General features: G+C 39.6%; 1 protein-coding gene across 3 annotated transcripts in view; it reads right to left on the reverse strand.

Moving 5' to 3' along the window:
* Positions 1-19,351, reverse strand: part of macrod2 (mono-ADP ribosylhydrolase 2) — a 471,756-nt gene that overhangs the window by 25,199 nt on the left and 427,206 nt on the right. For all 3 annotated transcript variants that reach the window (XM_068327322.1, XM_068327321.1, XM_068327320.1), the window contains exons 9-10: positions 7,642-7,720; positions 1,121-1,159 (exon numbers count right to left, since the gene is read on the reverse strand). In XM_068327322.1, coding sequence (XP_068183423.1) covers positions 1,121-1,159; positions 7,642-7,720 — 118 coding nt within the window. The remainder of the gene's footprint in view (positions 1-1,120; positions 1,160-7,641; positions 7,721-19,351) is intronic.

Below are 19,351 nucleotides of genomic sequence, written 5' to 3' on the forward strand. Positions count from 1 at the left end.
TTGGTGGTCAATGACAGACAGCGTTGCTCAGGCACTAACAATACAAACTCTCAACTCGCAGCCAAGCTTTTATGGTTTAGTCATTACGTGAACATTGTTTCACTCTGACATATCACATTTTACAGCGCATATAAAACACAATTTTTATGTTCAGTCAAAATGGAAGTTTATTGAAAACACAGATGCATGTAACTGATGAAATTGTGGGGTTGACTTTGGAGAGAAAAACATTTTGATAACACCCTGGGTTCCACATCAGAAGTTCATTTCCTTCAATGGACAGTAAAACGTGCTTGTGCTCTGCTTAGTTGGTTGCACGTGTTGTATGATGTCTTAGAGGGAAATGGCCGTCAGACCTGACACGTCCCTCAGACTCGGAAAAGAAACCTCTGGTCTCAGGCCTACTGCTCCTTAGAAAAAAGTGTCTATGAATGGAAAAAAAACTATTTTCTGCCAACCGCTATTGAATCCATTTTTTTCCTGAGTTGTAATGATATTAAAAAAAAATACAAACACTGCCATTAGTTACATGTAGAGAATGGAGTGCTGCCCCCGAGCAGCACTCCATTCTCTACATCTCAATCATTCATCTCCCTTGTGTCGCCCAATTCATTCTTGCAATCATAGATTGAAATTTAATTTAAAGACGTACAAACATGGATGTTCATATCTTGGGGAACTGTTGTGGTTTATCCCAATAAGAAGTGCCTGGGATGTTCAGGCTGCTTGCCAAGATAGTGCTGTGATAACAGCATTATGCACTGACAGTTGTGTTTATGGTATCACTCAACACCTGTTGTACAGGGATGTTACACTGCTGTTTGAAGGCAAGGTCTGAAGGAAACATACCAGGAGGTGATGAAGGGAAGAAGTGTTGGGAATTAGCTGTGGATATAAACTCTTGTGAAGTAATGTACCTGACATTAAATATTTTTAACTGTGATGTGACAGGCAGTGGATTCAGCTTGTCATCAAATGAATAAACATCAGATTTCTTCTGCTGCAAAAAACCGAGACAATCACTGACAAAAGCAGGAAGCTACGCCACTCACTGAGCCTGTGTGTACTTTAATGGAGGTGTTAAGGTGAAAAGGTAACCATGAAATATTCTGTCACTCACCTCCCTGGAGCGGTTCCTCTGTAACCTCCATGTCAGTGTCTGGCAGAAGAGGAAAAAGACAGCGTGCCAAACAATGTTACTTCACATCAGATAATACAGAGAGTCCCAACAACTTGTTTTCTTGATTACTTAGAGAACAGTAATCTGATGTGTACTCTGTTGGCTAAATATGGTCAAAAAAACATTACCATTCAAATATTCTAAAGTCGACTGTTGAAACCATTTCTCCTTCTCCCTCCACACTGGTTACTATGCTAAGGAATCCAACCAACAACCCCACAGGTACTCCCTCATTTCCCTGAACAAATGGCCTTAGATCTGGTGAGTTATCACACCAAATGACTATGTGTGAGTGTGTGTTTGGTAAAATGTGTCACATTCATGAGACATTCTCTTTCAATTAAATCTTTACTGGTAGGTTCAGCATAAATGGTACAAAACCTCCCATTTCCTCAAATTACAAGGACTGCAGACTTGGGTGGACAACCGCAGCGTAAAAAACCTTTGATTTTCTCCTCTTTTCTATATGTCTCTGTTGTCAACACATTGGATGAACTCTGGGTGTCTCTCGGTGGATGACTTATGTTGCTTGTTGAAACATGAAAAGAAGGTATTGGATGCTGTTTCAGGAGGAACAGTGTATTTCTTCTCATGGCTCCTGGCTGTAATTATAACAACAAACCTCAGCGCACAGTCCGTGTACCTCAAAATCTTGTTTTGTATGTTTTAATGTGCATCACTCATATGAATACATTTCACAGTATATTTACACACATACATACACAAATACAGTGTGTGCATGTGTGTAAAGAAACAAGAGTGAGATTTGTTGAGAGGTTGTAGTCATCTGCTCTGTAGAAGTGTAACAATCAGAGCTCCCTGTGGATCCAGCAACAGACTTTTCTTTTGTGCCGTACTGAATCTAAGGGTTCAGGCCATTAATATAACCCTGCTCAGGGAAAATAAAGAAGAACCACTGATACAGTATAACAATAGAGCAAGAATGGAAACATGGATTGCTGAGTTAATGCGGCATGATATAACATTTTTACTCTTCAACACTGATGTAAAAAGGAGAAACATATCTTAGCCCAGAACAACAATAAAATATATCTTTATTTCTTTCCTTTTTTATTTCAAGGGGTAAAGTTAAGTCATTTTCAGAGATAGGCTCACTAAAGGGATTCTGACTTGGTTTGAGCTCTTGTGTAAAAAATGAGACGTTATCAACAGTTCAGTCTGACATTTGAAGAAATGTTCATTCACTTTCTTTCAGAGGGTTACACAGAAGTTTCAATAGAATACATTTTTCTGCGCTAAATATGGAACTGCACTCAGGAGCATGGCTACATTAACTTCCTGTCCAAAAGTGACAAATAAAACAACCCAAAATTCAAGCTATCTACATAACTGCTTATTCTTATTCTTCACGGGGTGAGGTATGCTGCCATTTCATGAAAGGACTGTCAAAAAATGAAAGACACCACTCAAAATCCATGGTCAAATAAGTCACCAGTTAGCATTTATTTCATGCGTTTGGACTGTACAAGGAATCTGGAGCACCAGAGACAGACAGACAGACTTCCTTTTATTGTCATTGCACAGAGACTCAGAACAGTGAATCTGGCAACGAAATGTCGTTGCTTGGCAACCGGAGTACGCAGCATTGTTTGTATCGCTGATTCTATATATTAGGAAACATAAGTAGTGTGAAGATGGCGACCCCTGAAGGGAAAAGCCGAAAGGAAAAGAAGAAGAAGAAGAAGTAGTGTGAAGATTGACAAAGACAGTGTTAGTTGTTATATACATTATGAGTCTTATAGTAAACTTTAATAAATACAAATACAAAATATTGCACAGAGCCCAAGGCCCGGCCTTGCATGTAAACTAAAATGTTGAAAATGTAGACCATGAGGATAACAGTAATGGTACATAGCAGCTAACTGCAGAGGAGAAAATTATACATTGGAATACTATGAAGGGATACAGAAGTACCGTTTGAAGTGTAGTTTGCGATTATGAATGGACCGGGGGTGATTTATCTGGCATTGAGCAGTCTAATGGCCAGGGGAGAGAAACTGTTTTTTTTAAATCTAGTTGTATTGCAGCGGATGCTGCGGAACCTTCTGCCTGACACCAACAGGGAGAACAGTCCATGGTGAGGGTGAGTACGGTCAGACTGAATCTGCTGTGCTCTGGCTAGGCAGCGTCTGTGTGCAATGTCCTGGATGGGGGGGAGTGGGGTCCCAATGATCTTCTCCGCTGTCCTCACCACTCTCTGCAGAGACTTCCAGTCTGAGGCCTTGCAGCTCCCGGACTAGAAGCAGATGCAGCTGGTCAGCTGGCTCTCGATGGTCCCTCTGTAGAAGGCCCAGAAGCCCCAGAGTCAGTCCAGCATGTGGTAGCAGGGTGTAAGATGCTCGCCAGCTCAGCATACATGGAATGGCACAACCAGGTAGCTGTGATAGTGTACAGGAACATCTGTACCCAGTACGGACTGGAAGTACCCAAATCCCAATGGGACATACCACCAAAGGTGGTTGAGAACGACAAGGCTAAGATCCTGTGGGACTTCAGCTTCCAGACCGACAAACAGCTGCTGGCTAACAAACCGGACATAGTGGTGATGGACAAAGAGCAGAAGAGAGCAGTGGTGATAGATGTGGCGATTCCAGCTGACGCCAACATCACGAAGAAGGAACATGAAAAGATTGAGAAATATCAAGGGTTGAAAGAACAGCTGGAACAGATGTGGAAGGTTAAGGTTAATGTGGTCCCCGTGGTAGTAGGAGCACTTGGGGCAGTGACCCCCAAACTGGAAGAGTGGCTCCAGCAGATTCCTGGAACAACATCTGAAGCCTCAGTCCAGAAGAGCGCAGTCCTAGGAACAGCTAAGATACTGCACAGAAACCTCAGACTCCCAGGCCTCTGGTAGAGGACCCGAGCTTGATGATGACACACAGATACCACCCCACAAGGGTGAGAGGGACATTTTATATATATATATATATATATATATATATATATATATATATATATATATATGTGTGTGCGTGTGTGTGTGTGTGTGTGTGTGTGTGTATATGTGTATATATATATATATATATATATATATATATATATATATATATATATATATATATATACACACTATATATATATATATATATATATATATATATATATACTGTATATATACAGTATATATATATATATATATACTGTATATATACTTGTGATTTATTATACTTGTGATTTATGAACAAATATAAATAAATGGAATGATAAAATAAGCTAACTTGACCAGATTATGTCATTACTGACTGAGAGACTTCACTTCTGTAAGTTATTTCACAAACACATTTTTCCAGCAGCACAGACTTAATTTTCATCCCTCATAGGGCTCCGTCAGCCCTTCTCATCTTCTGTCCACAAACTACATGGATGGGAAGTATGTAGGTTATGGGTTTGGGGGTATGGAGTGTTTGATGAGCTATAGAAATTAATGTTGATTGGAGGTGTGGAGGGAATGCAAAAGCCCCTGCAGACCTGTAGGGAAATGAATAGATGGAATCCAGCAGCCACCCGCATCATATTAGTGGTCTAGTATAGCCTGAATCAATTTTAACACGCTTTTACACTCCACAATCTCAGCTGCATGACTGCTTCCACACTACGTGTAAGTAAGCATGTGGTCAAACATGATCTATGGACTACTAGAGATATTTAATAGAATCATGTCATGTAATTAATTACATTGATTAAGCGCTGCAGGTCATTCAATTAGCAGTTCTAGATTCTATTTGTCTAAAAATACATCCATGATCATTTCAGTTCAATGTTTGGAGTTGTGTGAATCCCTCCTAACGGTGCAAACACTAACTGTCCTGTTAGCTAGATCTGTCACAGCACTTGTTACGTGATTACTGTACTATTATTAATGTAAAGCATTGTACTGCATAAGAAAAGATTCATGTGTAGTTGCTGTGTAGCAGCTGTTTTTTTGTAGCTCTTCATTTATCAGTATTTCTACATTTGAAAGGCCTCATTATTAAATTGAAGCCCTTAAAGAACTGAAGTGCTCCTTGAACCAGCACTCCTTAAAAACACTTGTCTGCTTGTGAGACATCAACAATCGATACCCTTGAAACAGCAGCTCTTCTGAAGTGTCGCATACCAAAACCAAAAAAACCAAACCAAAACAAAACAAAAAACTGATGTTAAAAACCTCAACAAGGTACAGTTTCCTGTTTAACAAGCATTTACTTGTGTTTCATGGTGGATGTGCCTGATTGAATGGGTATAAATGAAAATTTCAGTCAGCAAAGGCTATTTTTCAGTTTCTTCCTTCTGCAGAGATGTATCCATATTTTTACTTCTCCCACAATGACAGCTTGTAGGAATGCATGTTGTAATAAAGCAATTTCCTGTATGCAAATGTCCTGTTTACACTTTCCTGTTCCAGTCATTGTCACTTGACAGATTGCTTGAATATGAGGGAAGCAGCTGTACGATGAAAAATGAGAATAGTAAGACTTCAATAAAAAAAATCTATTGTGCCTCCTCTCAGCTGTAGACATGCTTGAAACTCATGTCACAAAGACAATTCTGAGCATCATATGAAAACACACACACACATACAAATTACAGACAGATAAAAAACACTATTCACAACAACTCAATAGCAACTGGCTGAATAAGGAGGCAGTGTAGAAGCTCCTCCTTGATACAATGAGGATGAATAATAGAAAGTGGAGGGATGAGGTATTGGGCAAGTAGTGATGCAAGACAGAATTACAGACAGAAGGGAGGCAGAGGTTGATGTGACAGAGGGTTTTTTAATGCAGGAGGATGTTGCAGGAGAGGAAAAGTCTGAGGCCTCTGTGTTGCCTCAAGGTATACCTGCCTATCTGTCTGTCTCCAGCACTGAGGATGATGGGATGTTCTGAAATCGCTCGAGCACACCTGCAGAGCTAATTCACAAGCTCCAATTCGATACTGACATTCCGTGCAGCCCAAATGTGAGTCTTTTCACAATATAGCTTTATGGATTCCCAAGGTGGTGCAATCAAACCAATCAGCATTTCTTTCTTTATAGCAGATGTATCAACTACTGTAAAAAGACATTTATATGGTGCAACCTGGGAGGATGGAGCATCTGAATTCCCTGCCTCGCATGAATGTCTTGTCTATAATCATAGCACCTGTAATTATGTTATCTTTGAGAGGAACATGTTAAAGAGATGTTGTTTTATGGAGGGCGATGAAAGCTTTAAACAGGTAAACAAGATGAAAGATTGGAGCAGGTGTAGGCGATCAACGTGAAAAAACATGTTTGCCTCGCTTAAGGCCTATGACCTTGAGTGGGAATGACACATTTAGTTACTGGTAAGGTTTATGATGGAATTAGTATCTTCTGTAGCCCACAAATACATACGAGCAGTGACAAAGGTAGCTTTGGCCCCATAACTCACATGGCAGGCGAAGCACTGAAAAGTGCTCCGGTTGACGCCCCACTGCGTGCCACTGTTGCCTTCTCTGATTCCAAATTTAATTCAAGACCAACCACTGGCTTCCTCATTACCAACTCATGCATGGATATGAAAGTCTTAAAGAGCTATTTTCTGATGAAGTAGTATGTTTTGTGACATATGCAAAGCCTGTTGGTTTAGTTTCCACTCTGTTCCCAGTCATGGGGAGATATGGGCCGTTTATCCACTGACAGCACTTGTAAATGGCAAGAGTGATAACTGGAGAACAACAGCACCAGATTCTCATCTCAGAGCACTAATATGATGAGACAGGTGCTGGGTGCACGGGGGCAGCCAATATAATTAAGGTCTGTCCCCAGAATGCAATCTTTCAGGAGAGCCTGGGCCGGGAGTAGGACAGCTGACGTGAGAGCAGGGGAACAAAACACTCTCCATCTGGGAGCAGTGAGATGAAGGCCTGAGAGCCTGTATTCCACTGGGGAGGGAAAAGCGAGGTAAAAGGGAGGTAATGCTAGGCTGGTGAAGCCAGCCAGCCTCTTTCAGCTCCCCAGCTATTAAACTCAATCCTCCATGGAGCCCTCATCAGAGCTGGTGACTGCTCCTGGCCCCCGAAAAAAGACGATGACGTGAAATGAAAGGGAGACAGAGGAGTGAGTGGGAGCAGAAGATAATGGATGTTTGTTTATTTCTCATAGAAAATTGTCGAGCAGAAACCACGAACAATCAGTGGTTGCTATGCATCCCGGAATTTTTAACTTCTTGCGGAAGACATGTACTGCTGAGGCACACTATTTCAATCTATCTGACAATGAAGCCTCATCACAATATCAAGAGTTATGAAAAATATCTGCCTGCTGGTTCACTGACAAGACTAACCCTTCCACTCCGGTCAAGGAAACTCAGAGAGAGGCTGAAATTGTTTTACCAACGGTCTGCAAATATTCTCGCTGGTCATCTCCTAAACAGCATTGAAATAATTTACATTTGATTCATTATGTAGTCCAGTCAACAGAAAGTAAATACACATACCTTGAAAAATGACTGACATTTTGGTCTTGTAGATTGCGAAGTCGGTCTCGAGGAAGACACAGAAAATGACCCTTGTCATCTGTGAAGAAAAAAAAAGAAATAAGAGAGCCTTGAGTGTTCTGGCTCACTGTGAAACACGTCTCAGGAAAACTAAGTAGACAAGTTTAGATGGAATTAGATAGTCATACCATTCATAACTTTACTTAGTAATCCTCATAACCAGGACCACCATGAAAGAGCCGGCAGAGAATTTTGAAGCTTTTTACATAACAATGAAAATGACTAGTTAGCAAGAGGGGTGCAAGAAATAAATTATTTTACTTCACTGCTCAGTGTCGAGAGACGATAAGGTGTTGAAAAGAAAAACAGGATTGAATTTGAACATCTGACCAAATGCCATTAAACACTAACCCTACAATAGAAAACATAAACATTTGTAGTCACTTTAGCGAGAGCCACAAAATGTGACCCAACAATGTTTAATATGTTGAGCACAGACGTAATTCATTTCATAACAATGATGAATAGAAAAGTTAAAAACATATAAAATAAAGAACAGAGGTTTAAGGTGTAATCAGCTTCTTCATAGATTTCCAGTAGAAACCTCCTAAGTCTGAACTCTACAGCTACGTTCTCCAAAAACAGAGGAATCAATTGGTCGTTGTTTCAACGCTGTAGCTCCACACTATAAACCCCTGTTGCAATGCTGCTGTTATTTTCTTTTTAATGGTAAGCAGCTTTTGATGTGATTTACATTAACCACAAGGCTTGCTTTAATTTGCTGCTGATGTAGTGCAGCCAGTTCTGCTGCTGCTGATGATGAAGCGTTTGATTGTATTGACATCTTACTATCCCTCCTACCAGCTGGACTCTGGATCAACAGAATAGACAGGAAAGCTATAAACTACCTCTGAATAAACTAACTCTGGGTTTTCCAGCACATCTTATGTTTTTTTAATAATTATTGGCACAGTAGAGTTTTAATAACCATTTTCTATTTCACTCTCTGGGAATATAAATCTTGATTACTTAAACAGACGGGAATAATTCAAATTTCTCAGAAACCCACAGAGTGATTGTGCTTGAAAATAATGCCTTTTGCTTTTTAATCAAAATTTGAAAGATTTGTCGGATCATGTAGAAGCCATGATATTCATAATTTATGTTGTGAACAGTGTGACCTCTTCATATTTTATGTCACCTCCATGTAACCAGGAAAACCCTCTTTTACAAGATCGTACTGACAAAGACAGACAGGACTTTATAATCAGGCCAAATAAATAGAAAAGAAATATCAAAACTATTCATCAATATTCATTACAAATCATCAACATCAGGGTTCAAACAGGGAACATATGAATAAACAAATCATCTACACCTAGACGTGCATCCAAGTCATTTAAGACCCTGTAGTTTTAAATGCATCCAGTGCGATTCACCTGCTGAGAGTCAGGTAATTTTGCAGATGAGCCTACCGCTGCTTCGGAAAACATTCTGCTTCATAAACATTGCCATGAGGCACACGGGCCGTGTGAACTTTCCACACTGTGAAAATATGTCTTTCACACTGTCACTAAATAATTGCACAGAAAGAGGTCACCTCTTTCACTCTCCAGTAAAATCTCAAACGTTCAAGTATCCGTTCCAGACATCAAGATGCATTCTGTTCAACTGCTGTAGATAATCACTTGACTGAATAATGGCAATTTTACACAACACCCACAATGTTGGTTATTCACCTCTTATCCTCCTCCTTGCGGGATAGAAATGTTATATGGGAATAAAGGGATTTTGCGAGGTTTAGCCTTATTTCTGACCCAGCCCAACACAAGCACCTGATACAAAGAGGCACCCTCTGGTGCTCAGACACACATATATCCATTAATAGTTTATGGTCTGTTCTTTGGAGTAAATGTTAGGGGCTGCATCCACAATGGAAACATTTTATTTTGCTTGATGTCTTAGGGGGCTTTGTTCATAAAATGTAGACTCACTCTCTCAACCCCTTAACCCCTGGAGAAAATGAAAGAAAGCATTAAGCCTTCTTTGAAGTTATGGGCTCAGTGACAAACAGATTGTGTGAAAAGTGATAACAGGCCAAGATAGTGCATACCGCTCAGTGCCGGAAGGCCACAGGACAGCAGCTTCCCAGGAAATTCCATTACTCTTTTATGGAGCTCCATTCTAAAACTGACTGCCCACTGTGAAACTGGATGAATCACAAATTCATGCATTGAAACACAGAAATATCAGTCAGAACACATGTGGAGTCTCACACACAGACACCATTTATGTTCTATATTTCCCTGATACTGTATTTGATGTGACAAAGGGAAGGAACAATATTATTCTGAGTGGTATTCTAACAAAAACCAGAAAACAGAACAGATGTAAATCCATGTCAGTTTTTCCAAAACATTTTACAGACCCATGCTCCATCAGACAGTTAATCTCAACCTCAAATACTTTCAATAAAGAGAAAGGTGCTCTTTTGTGAACACACAGACCCAAGTTTTTGGGTCATTTTTAAGAAAGTCTGACACCTATATGTTTCCACACACATTCCATGCCTGTATTTTTTTTTTTTTTATACGCTTGTCAGAACTCCGTATCTGCTTCCATAAATGTCAGTAAATGGTAGAAAAGAGCATCAAAGGCTTGACAGTGTGATTGGCTGGTTCAGGATATTTGGCACAGTCCTATCAATAAATCTGGCAGAGGCGTCTGACTGAATTCAATTTTCATGGATCCACTTGTTACAACCGCATAGAAGCTCTCCTGTTCAGAGGCAGCAGGCATGGAAGAAAAGGAAAAATAAATTTGACTGTCATACTCAGGTCCTGGTGAGAATCTCCAGTGTTGTGGAGTCAACTCACTAAGGTGAGATGTTTGGTTTGGATGGGCATAAACAGAAGTTATGCAGCAACAAAAACACTCGTGTATTTTTACTATAATTTAATCATAAAAAATTTACCATTGCCTCAATTCTATTATGAAGAAGATAGTCAACAGCCTGTCATAGAGAAGAGAATAAATATCCGCTGTGCTATGGTCAGACATCTACCGTATTGGCCTGAATATAAGACGGTGTTTTTTGCATTGAAATAAGACTGAAAAAGTGGGGGTCGTCTTACATTCGGGGTCTAGACATTATACCCATTCACAACGCTAGATGACGCCAGATATGTTTAAGGCGAATACTGAACTTAATTCCCCAGGCCAAAGCGAACCCCTGTCTCGAAGAAGAAAATTTGAAAGAGAAAAAATAACATGCTTTTTCTCTCAAATGTATTATTATAATCATTTGTCTTAGATGTACTGTAATTATGTTTCTGTATAAAAATTAAATTTGCTGTTCAAAAAGTCGTTTTTCAGACTTGAGTCTTGAAAAAGAGGGGGTCGTCTTATAATCAGGGTCGTCTTATATCCGGGCCAATACGGTATATATGCAGCAATCACATTTGATGGTCTCTGTTCTTTTCACTGCAAAATGCTGAAAATACAGTTGACAGGTTTGGATAAGAGAAAGTCATCAAACTGACTTTGAAACTTTTTTTTTTTCCTCCTTACTGCACTCTTCACACACCCCACTTTTAGAAGACAGTTACCCATGTCATGTTGACTATTCTCTCAGACTCCCCCTCTGTCACCCCCTTTGTGTATGTTCTGTTACACCATGCCCACAGTCTGAAGAAGGCTTGGGCAAGACCTTTTACGCTACAGATCAGAAGAATATCATATGGTCTTTGACATGCATCAGAGAAATCAGGATGTCAAATGTGGAGCATTGGCTTTCTGTCAGCAGTGTTTGTGTATCCAAACACTGCTGGCCAAGGCCTCCTAACAATACAGACCAAATAAAATACAGCAGAGAAGGTGAGCTGTCTTTTGTCCTGTGAAAATGAAAAAAACAAACAAAAATTGTTCATTCAAAATCAACTAAAGAATGTACCTTGTGTTGTGTACACACATAAAATAGTCAGAGGAAATGGTTTGACTGAATAGTTGAAGGACATTTTACTGAATAGCCTGGTCCAAACTCACATGGACTAGGTTTCAATCAAATAAACAACAACAACAAAAAAAAGAAAACCAACAACACAGTCAACTACAATGTGGATAATTGGCAACATTTAAATCAATATATTTCATGTCTGCTGCATAATAATGCCAATTTTTTAAGATTGAACAGAAAACATGATAAGAGATGAGACAAAGAATTGTGTTATACTGTACCAGAGGATTTATGTTTTCAGATGGAAAGTCTCACTATAGGTGAAACAACACAACAGACATATTTGGCCAGTTAGACTAAAGTCGGCATGATTTAAATGAGCACCACAGAGACGGAAATGTTCATAAATAATTCCTGTTAGATTTCAGTTCAACTTTTTGTCTAAGGGTGTGTTCGTCCGTGTGTGTGTGTGTGTGTGTGTGTGTGTGTGTGTGCGCGTGTGTGTGTGTGCGTGCGTGTGTGTGTTTGTGTGTGTGTGTTTGTGTGTGTGTGTGCACCCTACAGCGGCCAAGGTTGAAAAAGTTAATGGAAGACTAATTAGAAAGCTGGTATCACGGCATGCTAGCCTACCTAGTCATTACTTATCTCTGATTGGAGGGCCTTGGCCAAAGGGTAAGCACAATATGATTGGGTCCCTGGGAATGCATGAGGGGTTGCTCCTCTTTCTCTGAACAAAAGATGTGAGGCAGTGCTGTTGGCTTGACCTGTCACTCTGTGAGCTGTATTTAGTGAAGCCTGAACCAACAGGTAAACTATTTAAAGGACATTCAGGTTTAACATCAAGAATGATATACAATATGAAATATAAAGAGTATATTTGCCACATAAAGATAAATTAGACAGATATTTTAAAACACCTGCAATTATTTATTATTATTAATAATTTACATCTAAACACAAGATATTCTGTCAGTTGTTTCACTTAAACCCTCTGCAGAGGCTTTGTTCATCCACCTTAATCAGTTCAGACCCAGTGCCTCCTAGTTGTAATTGACTCCTGAATATATGATGAGACTGGACTAATTAAAATGATAATGGCCGGGCGGAACGTACCTCTATGTGCCTAATCTGTATAGGACATGAAATACAGAGAAACAAGGGGAGTGGTTAGCTGTCAGCTTGTTACACATGCATGTGTGTCAGATAGTTCGTAGAATGAAACTAAACAAAAACCCTTTTCCTCAAATCTCTTGTTTCATGAAACACTGCATTTGATCTTTAATTTGTGTGTATCTGTGGCTCATCACTCTGGCGCAGGGTGCCCCATACTCCTACTGGCTGGCTAACAGATGAGCTGTCATAGCTGGCCAGCCATGCCCATAATTACATTGGGGATACTGCCAGCAGAATCTGACGTGCAGGCACAACGCACGCACTTTTTCTACTCGCATTTCCTTCTTGATTCTGTCACAAACAATAATAGGGACAGGTTGCCCGAGCACATCTCCTCCAGCTGGAGCCCAAACCCAAGGGATATGTGTGTCCTGTGCAGCTTCGTCAGACAGAAAGAAGCTCTCGAAAAATCCTAAATGGTTGTATCCAGATGGACGACAGCAGCAGGAAACTGATATACATTATTAACACTGGCTCAAATAATTCATTTATTCACTTAATTTACTTATGTTCAAGGTCGTGGTGAGTAAACAGCCGCATGCACTGCATCACAGCGAAGCTGGTCTGATCACCAATCCATCATTGTGACTGGGTGCATGTAACAAACAACATTTATATTAAACACTCACAAAAACACAATGAATACACATTGTGTTTTATTGTTCATGATTTATTCATCCTTAATAAAAAATATGAGTCATGCATGTGTACCAATACAAGTAACTGATTGACGGACTGAATAATTCCAGGAATTATTCCTGAGCTGGAAAAACGTCTACCCTTCTAGCATCATCATTACAGCCATACTCAAAACGTGCTTTCTTCTTTTGTTGTTAGCAGTGCTGCATTGGATAGAATACACTTTGAGGCAGGTGGGCCGTATCCATAAGGTGGACCCTATTACTGATTTAATTACACACACACACCTGCGCCTCCCCGTCACCATGAACACACACAACCCTGAAGCTGGGAAAAGATAGCAAAAATTCCAATTGGTTGTAACAATCGACAGTCAGAGGTGTGTGTGTGTGTGTGTTTGTGTGTATGTGTATGTGTGTGCATGTGGTGTGTGTGCGTCTTAATACTCAGCAAACCTAGATCCCTCATTTGCATGACAACAAATTTACTCAGAGCAGGTTACTGCTCAAAATCTCCCCTACACATCGCTCATATCCATTCCCTTTACTAGTGGTCAGGGTTATGTGCTGGGCTGAATGCTGCTGTGAATGTGGTTATTGGCACAGGCTACTCAGGTGAAGCTGTGAACAGCTCCTGTATTTGACTTTGATTGACCCTGTCTGCCGACAGAGCTGGAGCTCCACCTGCAGCAAGCTGGTGAATTATCACATCAAAGAAGTGCCCGGAAAAGGTCGTCACTTTGAACAAAACGCCTCCATCCATGCATCAAAGGAGAAGCCTTACATCGAGCTATGAGACAGCTTGGTTAAAACCAAAGCATGGAAGAAGGTGCTGAGCTCAAAATATACCAGCTGGTACAGGATCATTGCCTGTATCATGATCAGGGGTTGTCAATAGAGTCCAGTTTTAAGTCATGTCATTAAATGAATTAATTTTTGATTAACTATGTGCATAATTATGTGCAAGTGCTGACCACAGTGTATAACTACATTAAAGTGATAACAGTTTGCTAAACTGCCTGTTTATTTCATCAGTGTTAAACATCACCACGCTGCTCTTATGGATGCATGTAGTGCAGAATATAAAATATTTTGACAGGAAAATGCTTTCTTGCTAGATATGGGAAATGCACCAGATAATATATCAGCAATTTGTATGTTAATTCAACAAACACTGTGTGTCACACTTGTGTCACACTTTTTACACATTACAGCTGAACAAATAGTTCCTACCATATTATTTAGACTTCATTGCTGTATGAAATTGTACACAAAAAAACGGAGTATAGCATGCTCGAGGCATCCAGCATTTTAGTTCACATTTTCAAAACTCTCTCAAGGTGGAAAAGATAGCATTTCACTTTCACAGTCTTGGAGCCATTCCTCCAGCTCTAGCTGTCAGCAGAAGGACTGTGCAATCTGATGTAAGAAACAGAACTGAACAGAATTGATCCCTTGTAATTAATGTGATACTACTTTCATTTTTAATTCTTCTGAAAAATGCGCATCTTTCATGGATTTCAGTGCTTTATTATTTTACGAATAAGAGAAGTAAGTGCAGCAACTGAAAGTATTCTTAAGTGGACGTTTAACAACAAGCTTATTTCAAAAGAACAAAGAAAATTGTCTGTCATCTCCCGAGTGCAACTGAATGTTTAGCTGAAAATAACAAATGACAATGATGAAAATCCTTCCTCACTAATAATAAGAATTGCAAGCACCTTCGTGGAGATCTGAAGGAATTATCAGTACCACCAGTGCCTCAAGAGAGGTGAGGTTTTCAATACTAATATATCACTTCACCAATGGTGCAATAGACTCCACTGACAAATTTGTCAATTAATATGGATGGTCAAATAATTATAATGATGGAATACATGCGTTGAATCTATAGGGAATTATGTGAGAGTGAAGGATAGGGCCATTTTCTAATCATAAAGATGAGAGCTAGTGTGGCCGTGGACACGGTCAGAGGGGAATGATAAAAAAAAGGACTATATGAGGTCTGTATCTATGATCCATTGCTGCATTGGTAATGATGTGACCTCTGGATAGCCAATGGCCTACAACCACCTCTGCTGATGAGGCAGAGAGCTGTGTCTCTGCATATGAAGGTGAAGGGAAGGTTCCTGTGATAGCTTGTTCAGATGTTTAAGACATGCATGCAGTCAAAGTTAGCTGTGAAACAGTTCTGTCCTTCAGGCTCAGATAATCTTATGGTTGCCACTCTCTCTCTCTGAGAGCGGTTTAAAAGCAATGCTGCATGAACTGATTCATCTCTCAACTTTCCAGTTAATGGATATCTCGAGAATTACTAGTAAACTAGAACACCTTAATTTGCATAAAAATCCAATTGTGTAACTCTTTTCCGCTAAGAGAACTTTCTACTTAATGTTTGATGTGCTTCCAATTCTCATATTGATTACCAATGGGTAGTATTGCACATCAAGTAGAAGGATTAATGCTTTGTCTGAATGTATCAGGCTTTGTGTCTGATCATGTGCTCCCCAGGATCCAGCAATGCTTACCTTGTTTGGATGTCATACCCACTAATATTTTCATCTTTTCTGTTTCTATTTAGTCAATACCTTCTCAGTCTCCTGGTGAACAACAATAATAGCCAATTCCGCGTTTGCTGATTGAGGCTGGTTTGTGCAGCCAGAGAAAGAGATCTTCTAAAGCAGAACCTGTTATGCCAAGCTTGTGTCGAAGCTCTAACACAATGTGTGTTTTTATTGCCAGATGGAAACAGTTTTTACACAATGAGAACAAACCTTTTTAAGTCCAGCAGGAGACACTCTACAGGGAAAACACTGTCTCATATAAATGAAATGCAGTGATCTGCACAACATACACACATCTCTTTCCCATTTCTCAGATAAATCATTTTTGAAGTTTGTCTCTGGTGTGAGCAGGCAGCAGGTGTGGTATACACGGTATGTCTCCGTGCACTTGTTTGTTATGTTGGACTTCTTCTTTTCAACTTCATGTTTGCTCTGTCAGGGACTGATAGGTTCTGAAGGGGTTCCCTGGGTGGAAATATGTGGTGTGATTCAGTCAGGCCCCTCCAGTTTGACTTTTACACAAAAGCTGACAAACAAACGCCATCCAATCAAAACGGTTTGCCTGAACTGCATCCAAACCACAATCTGTAGAGGCAGAAAGGAAGCACCGGTGGCATACAATTCATCCACGGCCACAGCCACTCGTGTCAGCAGTTGTGTCATGTTTTCATCCCGTCCAGTATTATCAATATTGCTGTACTGCCACGTAACCCAGTCAGTACTTGAACATGATAATGCAGATAAGTGAGAGTGTGTGTGGGCTGAATCATCCCATGGCTAGATGAAACTGTGTAGAACTTTGCCAGTTCTCGTAGGTTCAACCCACATGTATTTCTTTCTGTGGAGGTTAATGTCGTGAGGTCAGAAGTAACACTCATTAGAAAGCACTCAGCTTTACATGCACTTGCTGCTTGGCAAAGCTACAACCCCTTTGTTACTTAAATATCAGCCTATACAAGATGTCAGGATGATGTTCCGGCAGAGATAATAATATACTGTATGTATCCCCTCCCTTCCATCTGCATTAGAGCTGACACAAACCCTAAAAGTGAAGGGTCATTAAAAAACCTTTTGCACTCAAATCCAAACTGGCGATTTGATTAGACTTTATTGTGTAGAATGAGTTGACTTTACAGAGAAACTCTCAAAATCTAAATCCTCTCATTATGTTATGAAAACCATTCAATGTTAAGTGTTCACTAGAGTTTTCAAGTGTTTATACACATCCTTCAATGTAATAAAAAGGAAAAATATAAGAAAAATAAAAAGTATAAGCGAACACATTTTACAAGGAAAAGACGTTATTCTTTACATGAAAATATCACTGTGAGGTTATGGCAGATTTATACACTACTGAACAGACTGCAGGTTGGTGTAGGAAATAAAAAAAACAGAAAAAACTGACCCTGAGAGTGATTCCATATGGCTGTGTGGGCGACCTCAAACAGGGAAGCAAGCCTCAAAGCAGAAGTGCAGTTTGACATAACTTACTTACACAGTGGAATGAAAATCTGATCTGGACTCCATCAGATGCACCAAGAATATTTACAACCACTCATTGAATGTGAATTGGAGAGAGTGTCAGGATTATTTCTTAATGGTGGCAGACTGAAAGAAGGCAAAATGTTTTCGAGGGGGACAGTGGATGAGGATTCCCACAAAAAATATTTCAAGATAGATAAACTATTAATAAACAGGGACAACATAGTGCAACATTTCTTGAAAATGACTTGATACAGCATTACAGCTGTACAATAATGCTAGAAAGTAGGAAAACACTGTGAAATCAGACCGCCACAGATGCTGATGGGTTATAAATAAAATATAGCTTCCACAGAGAGCACGTAAATCTTTGATTGCACAGATTAAGTTAAATTGTTTGGTTCTGATTTCCTCTGTGTTGTTTTAACCAGCAGATAGGAGGTGGTTGAAGGCTTTTACTCTAAAGCTGATTAGATATTGTACATGCAAGTGGCTCCCAAGGTTTACAGCAGGTTAATCAACTAAATGGGAGTTAAAGTATAGAGCATGGGTGGGCAAATTTTTTGAGTAGTGCGCTGCACAGAGTTCTTAAGTCTGACAGCGGGCCAGCTGAGGAGCAGATGAATAGAGTGTTTATTTGTACTAATACAAATGACATGTAAAAGCCGTAAAAGGTTCTGGCTTTTACCAGGCAGCAAAGCATACATATGCAATTGCAAAAATTACATATATATATTTACATATCCATATCTTAGAATGTTATTCTGTGACAAGACTGTGCAAGCTATGACTTCAGTGATCCTTGATTTACAAGTGAAAGTATAATTGTCGTTAGAAATGATTTATTAAATGTTATTTGTGATTCTTGTGGGGTTAATGTATTCAAATGCGTGGTTGGCATCCTCCATATCAATTTTACCTCATTCAAACTGATGCAACTTTGCTACATTTAATAAATAATCTGATGACAGAGATGCCAGATGAATTTAATAATCAAATGGTGTATGGGGAAACATGAGACAACCAGGATTGAGATTTCTGATTGGAGGAGTACTAATTAGGCAGTCTGTTCTGTGTGAGCGGTTCTGTTACACAGAGACAAGACTAGACTGTTTATAAAATAAGACCAGAGAACCAAACAAAAGCTTTGCATTAGTGAACCCAATGAGAACACAAGTCCCTAAACTACATGACTTTAGAAAGGGACAGCCTCAGTGTAAAAATATGTTGTATCAGTGCAGCATGAAAAATGAGGGAAAGCCGATTCTTCCCGGCCTCAATGATTTGCATGATTTCTCTCAGAGAATCTGTCATATATCTATATTAGTGTCAGTGTCATTATGTAGTTTTGGAAATGGATTCAAGAGAAGGTACCCAACAGGTCACTCAAAAACAATGGGATGCCTTGAGGCTGTTGATACTGGTGAAGCAATTCAGACTCATTTGAGAGTACAAAAGAGCTACTGTTACTAAAATAGGAAAGACTCTGCTTTACAAATTGCAATTCACAAAAACAAAAAAGTATTCACATGATACCCAGAATAACAGTACAACTGTTAAAGGTCTAATTGTCTCTTAAAAATCAATTACCTTGTGATTTCTGCCACAGTTTTGTCTGTCGAATGACTCCTTGAATGTGAACCACAGTACTTATGTTCCATTTTTCCCGTGGCAATCAGGAGGGCAATATAACTGGGGCACAAGTGACCAGGTATGTTCAAAATAGCACAGTAAGGACTAGATCAAGAAGTGCTTTTACGTGTCATCGTTGGGTATGTGTTGTGTCTCCTTCAAAAGACAAATGAAGTGATTGCTGTGCAAAATTAAATAACTTAGCATGTTATCAGAGGATCGTCTATACTTATGGTTCATGGTGGAAGAATAAGTTAGTTGTGGTC

The sequence above is a fragment of the Antennarius striatus genome, chromosome 11 (genome assembly GCF_040054535.1).
Source record: "Antennarius striatus isolate MH-2024 chromosome 11, ASM4005453v1, whole genome shotgun sequence".
Taxonomy (NCBI): domain Eukaryota; kingdom Metazoa; phylum Chordata; class Actinopteri; order Lophiiformes; family Antennariidae; genus Antennarius; species Antennarius striatus.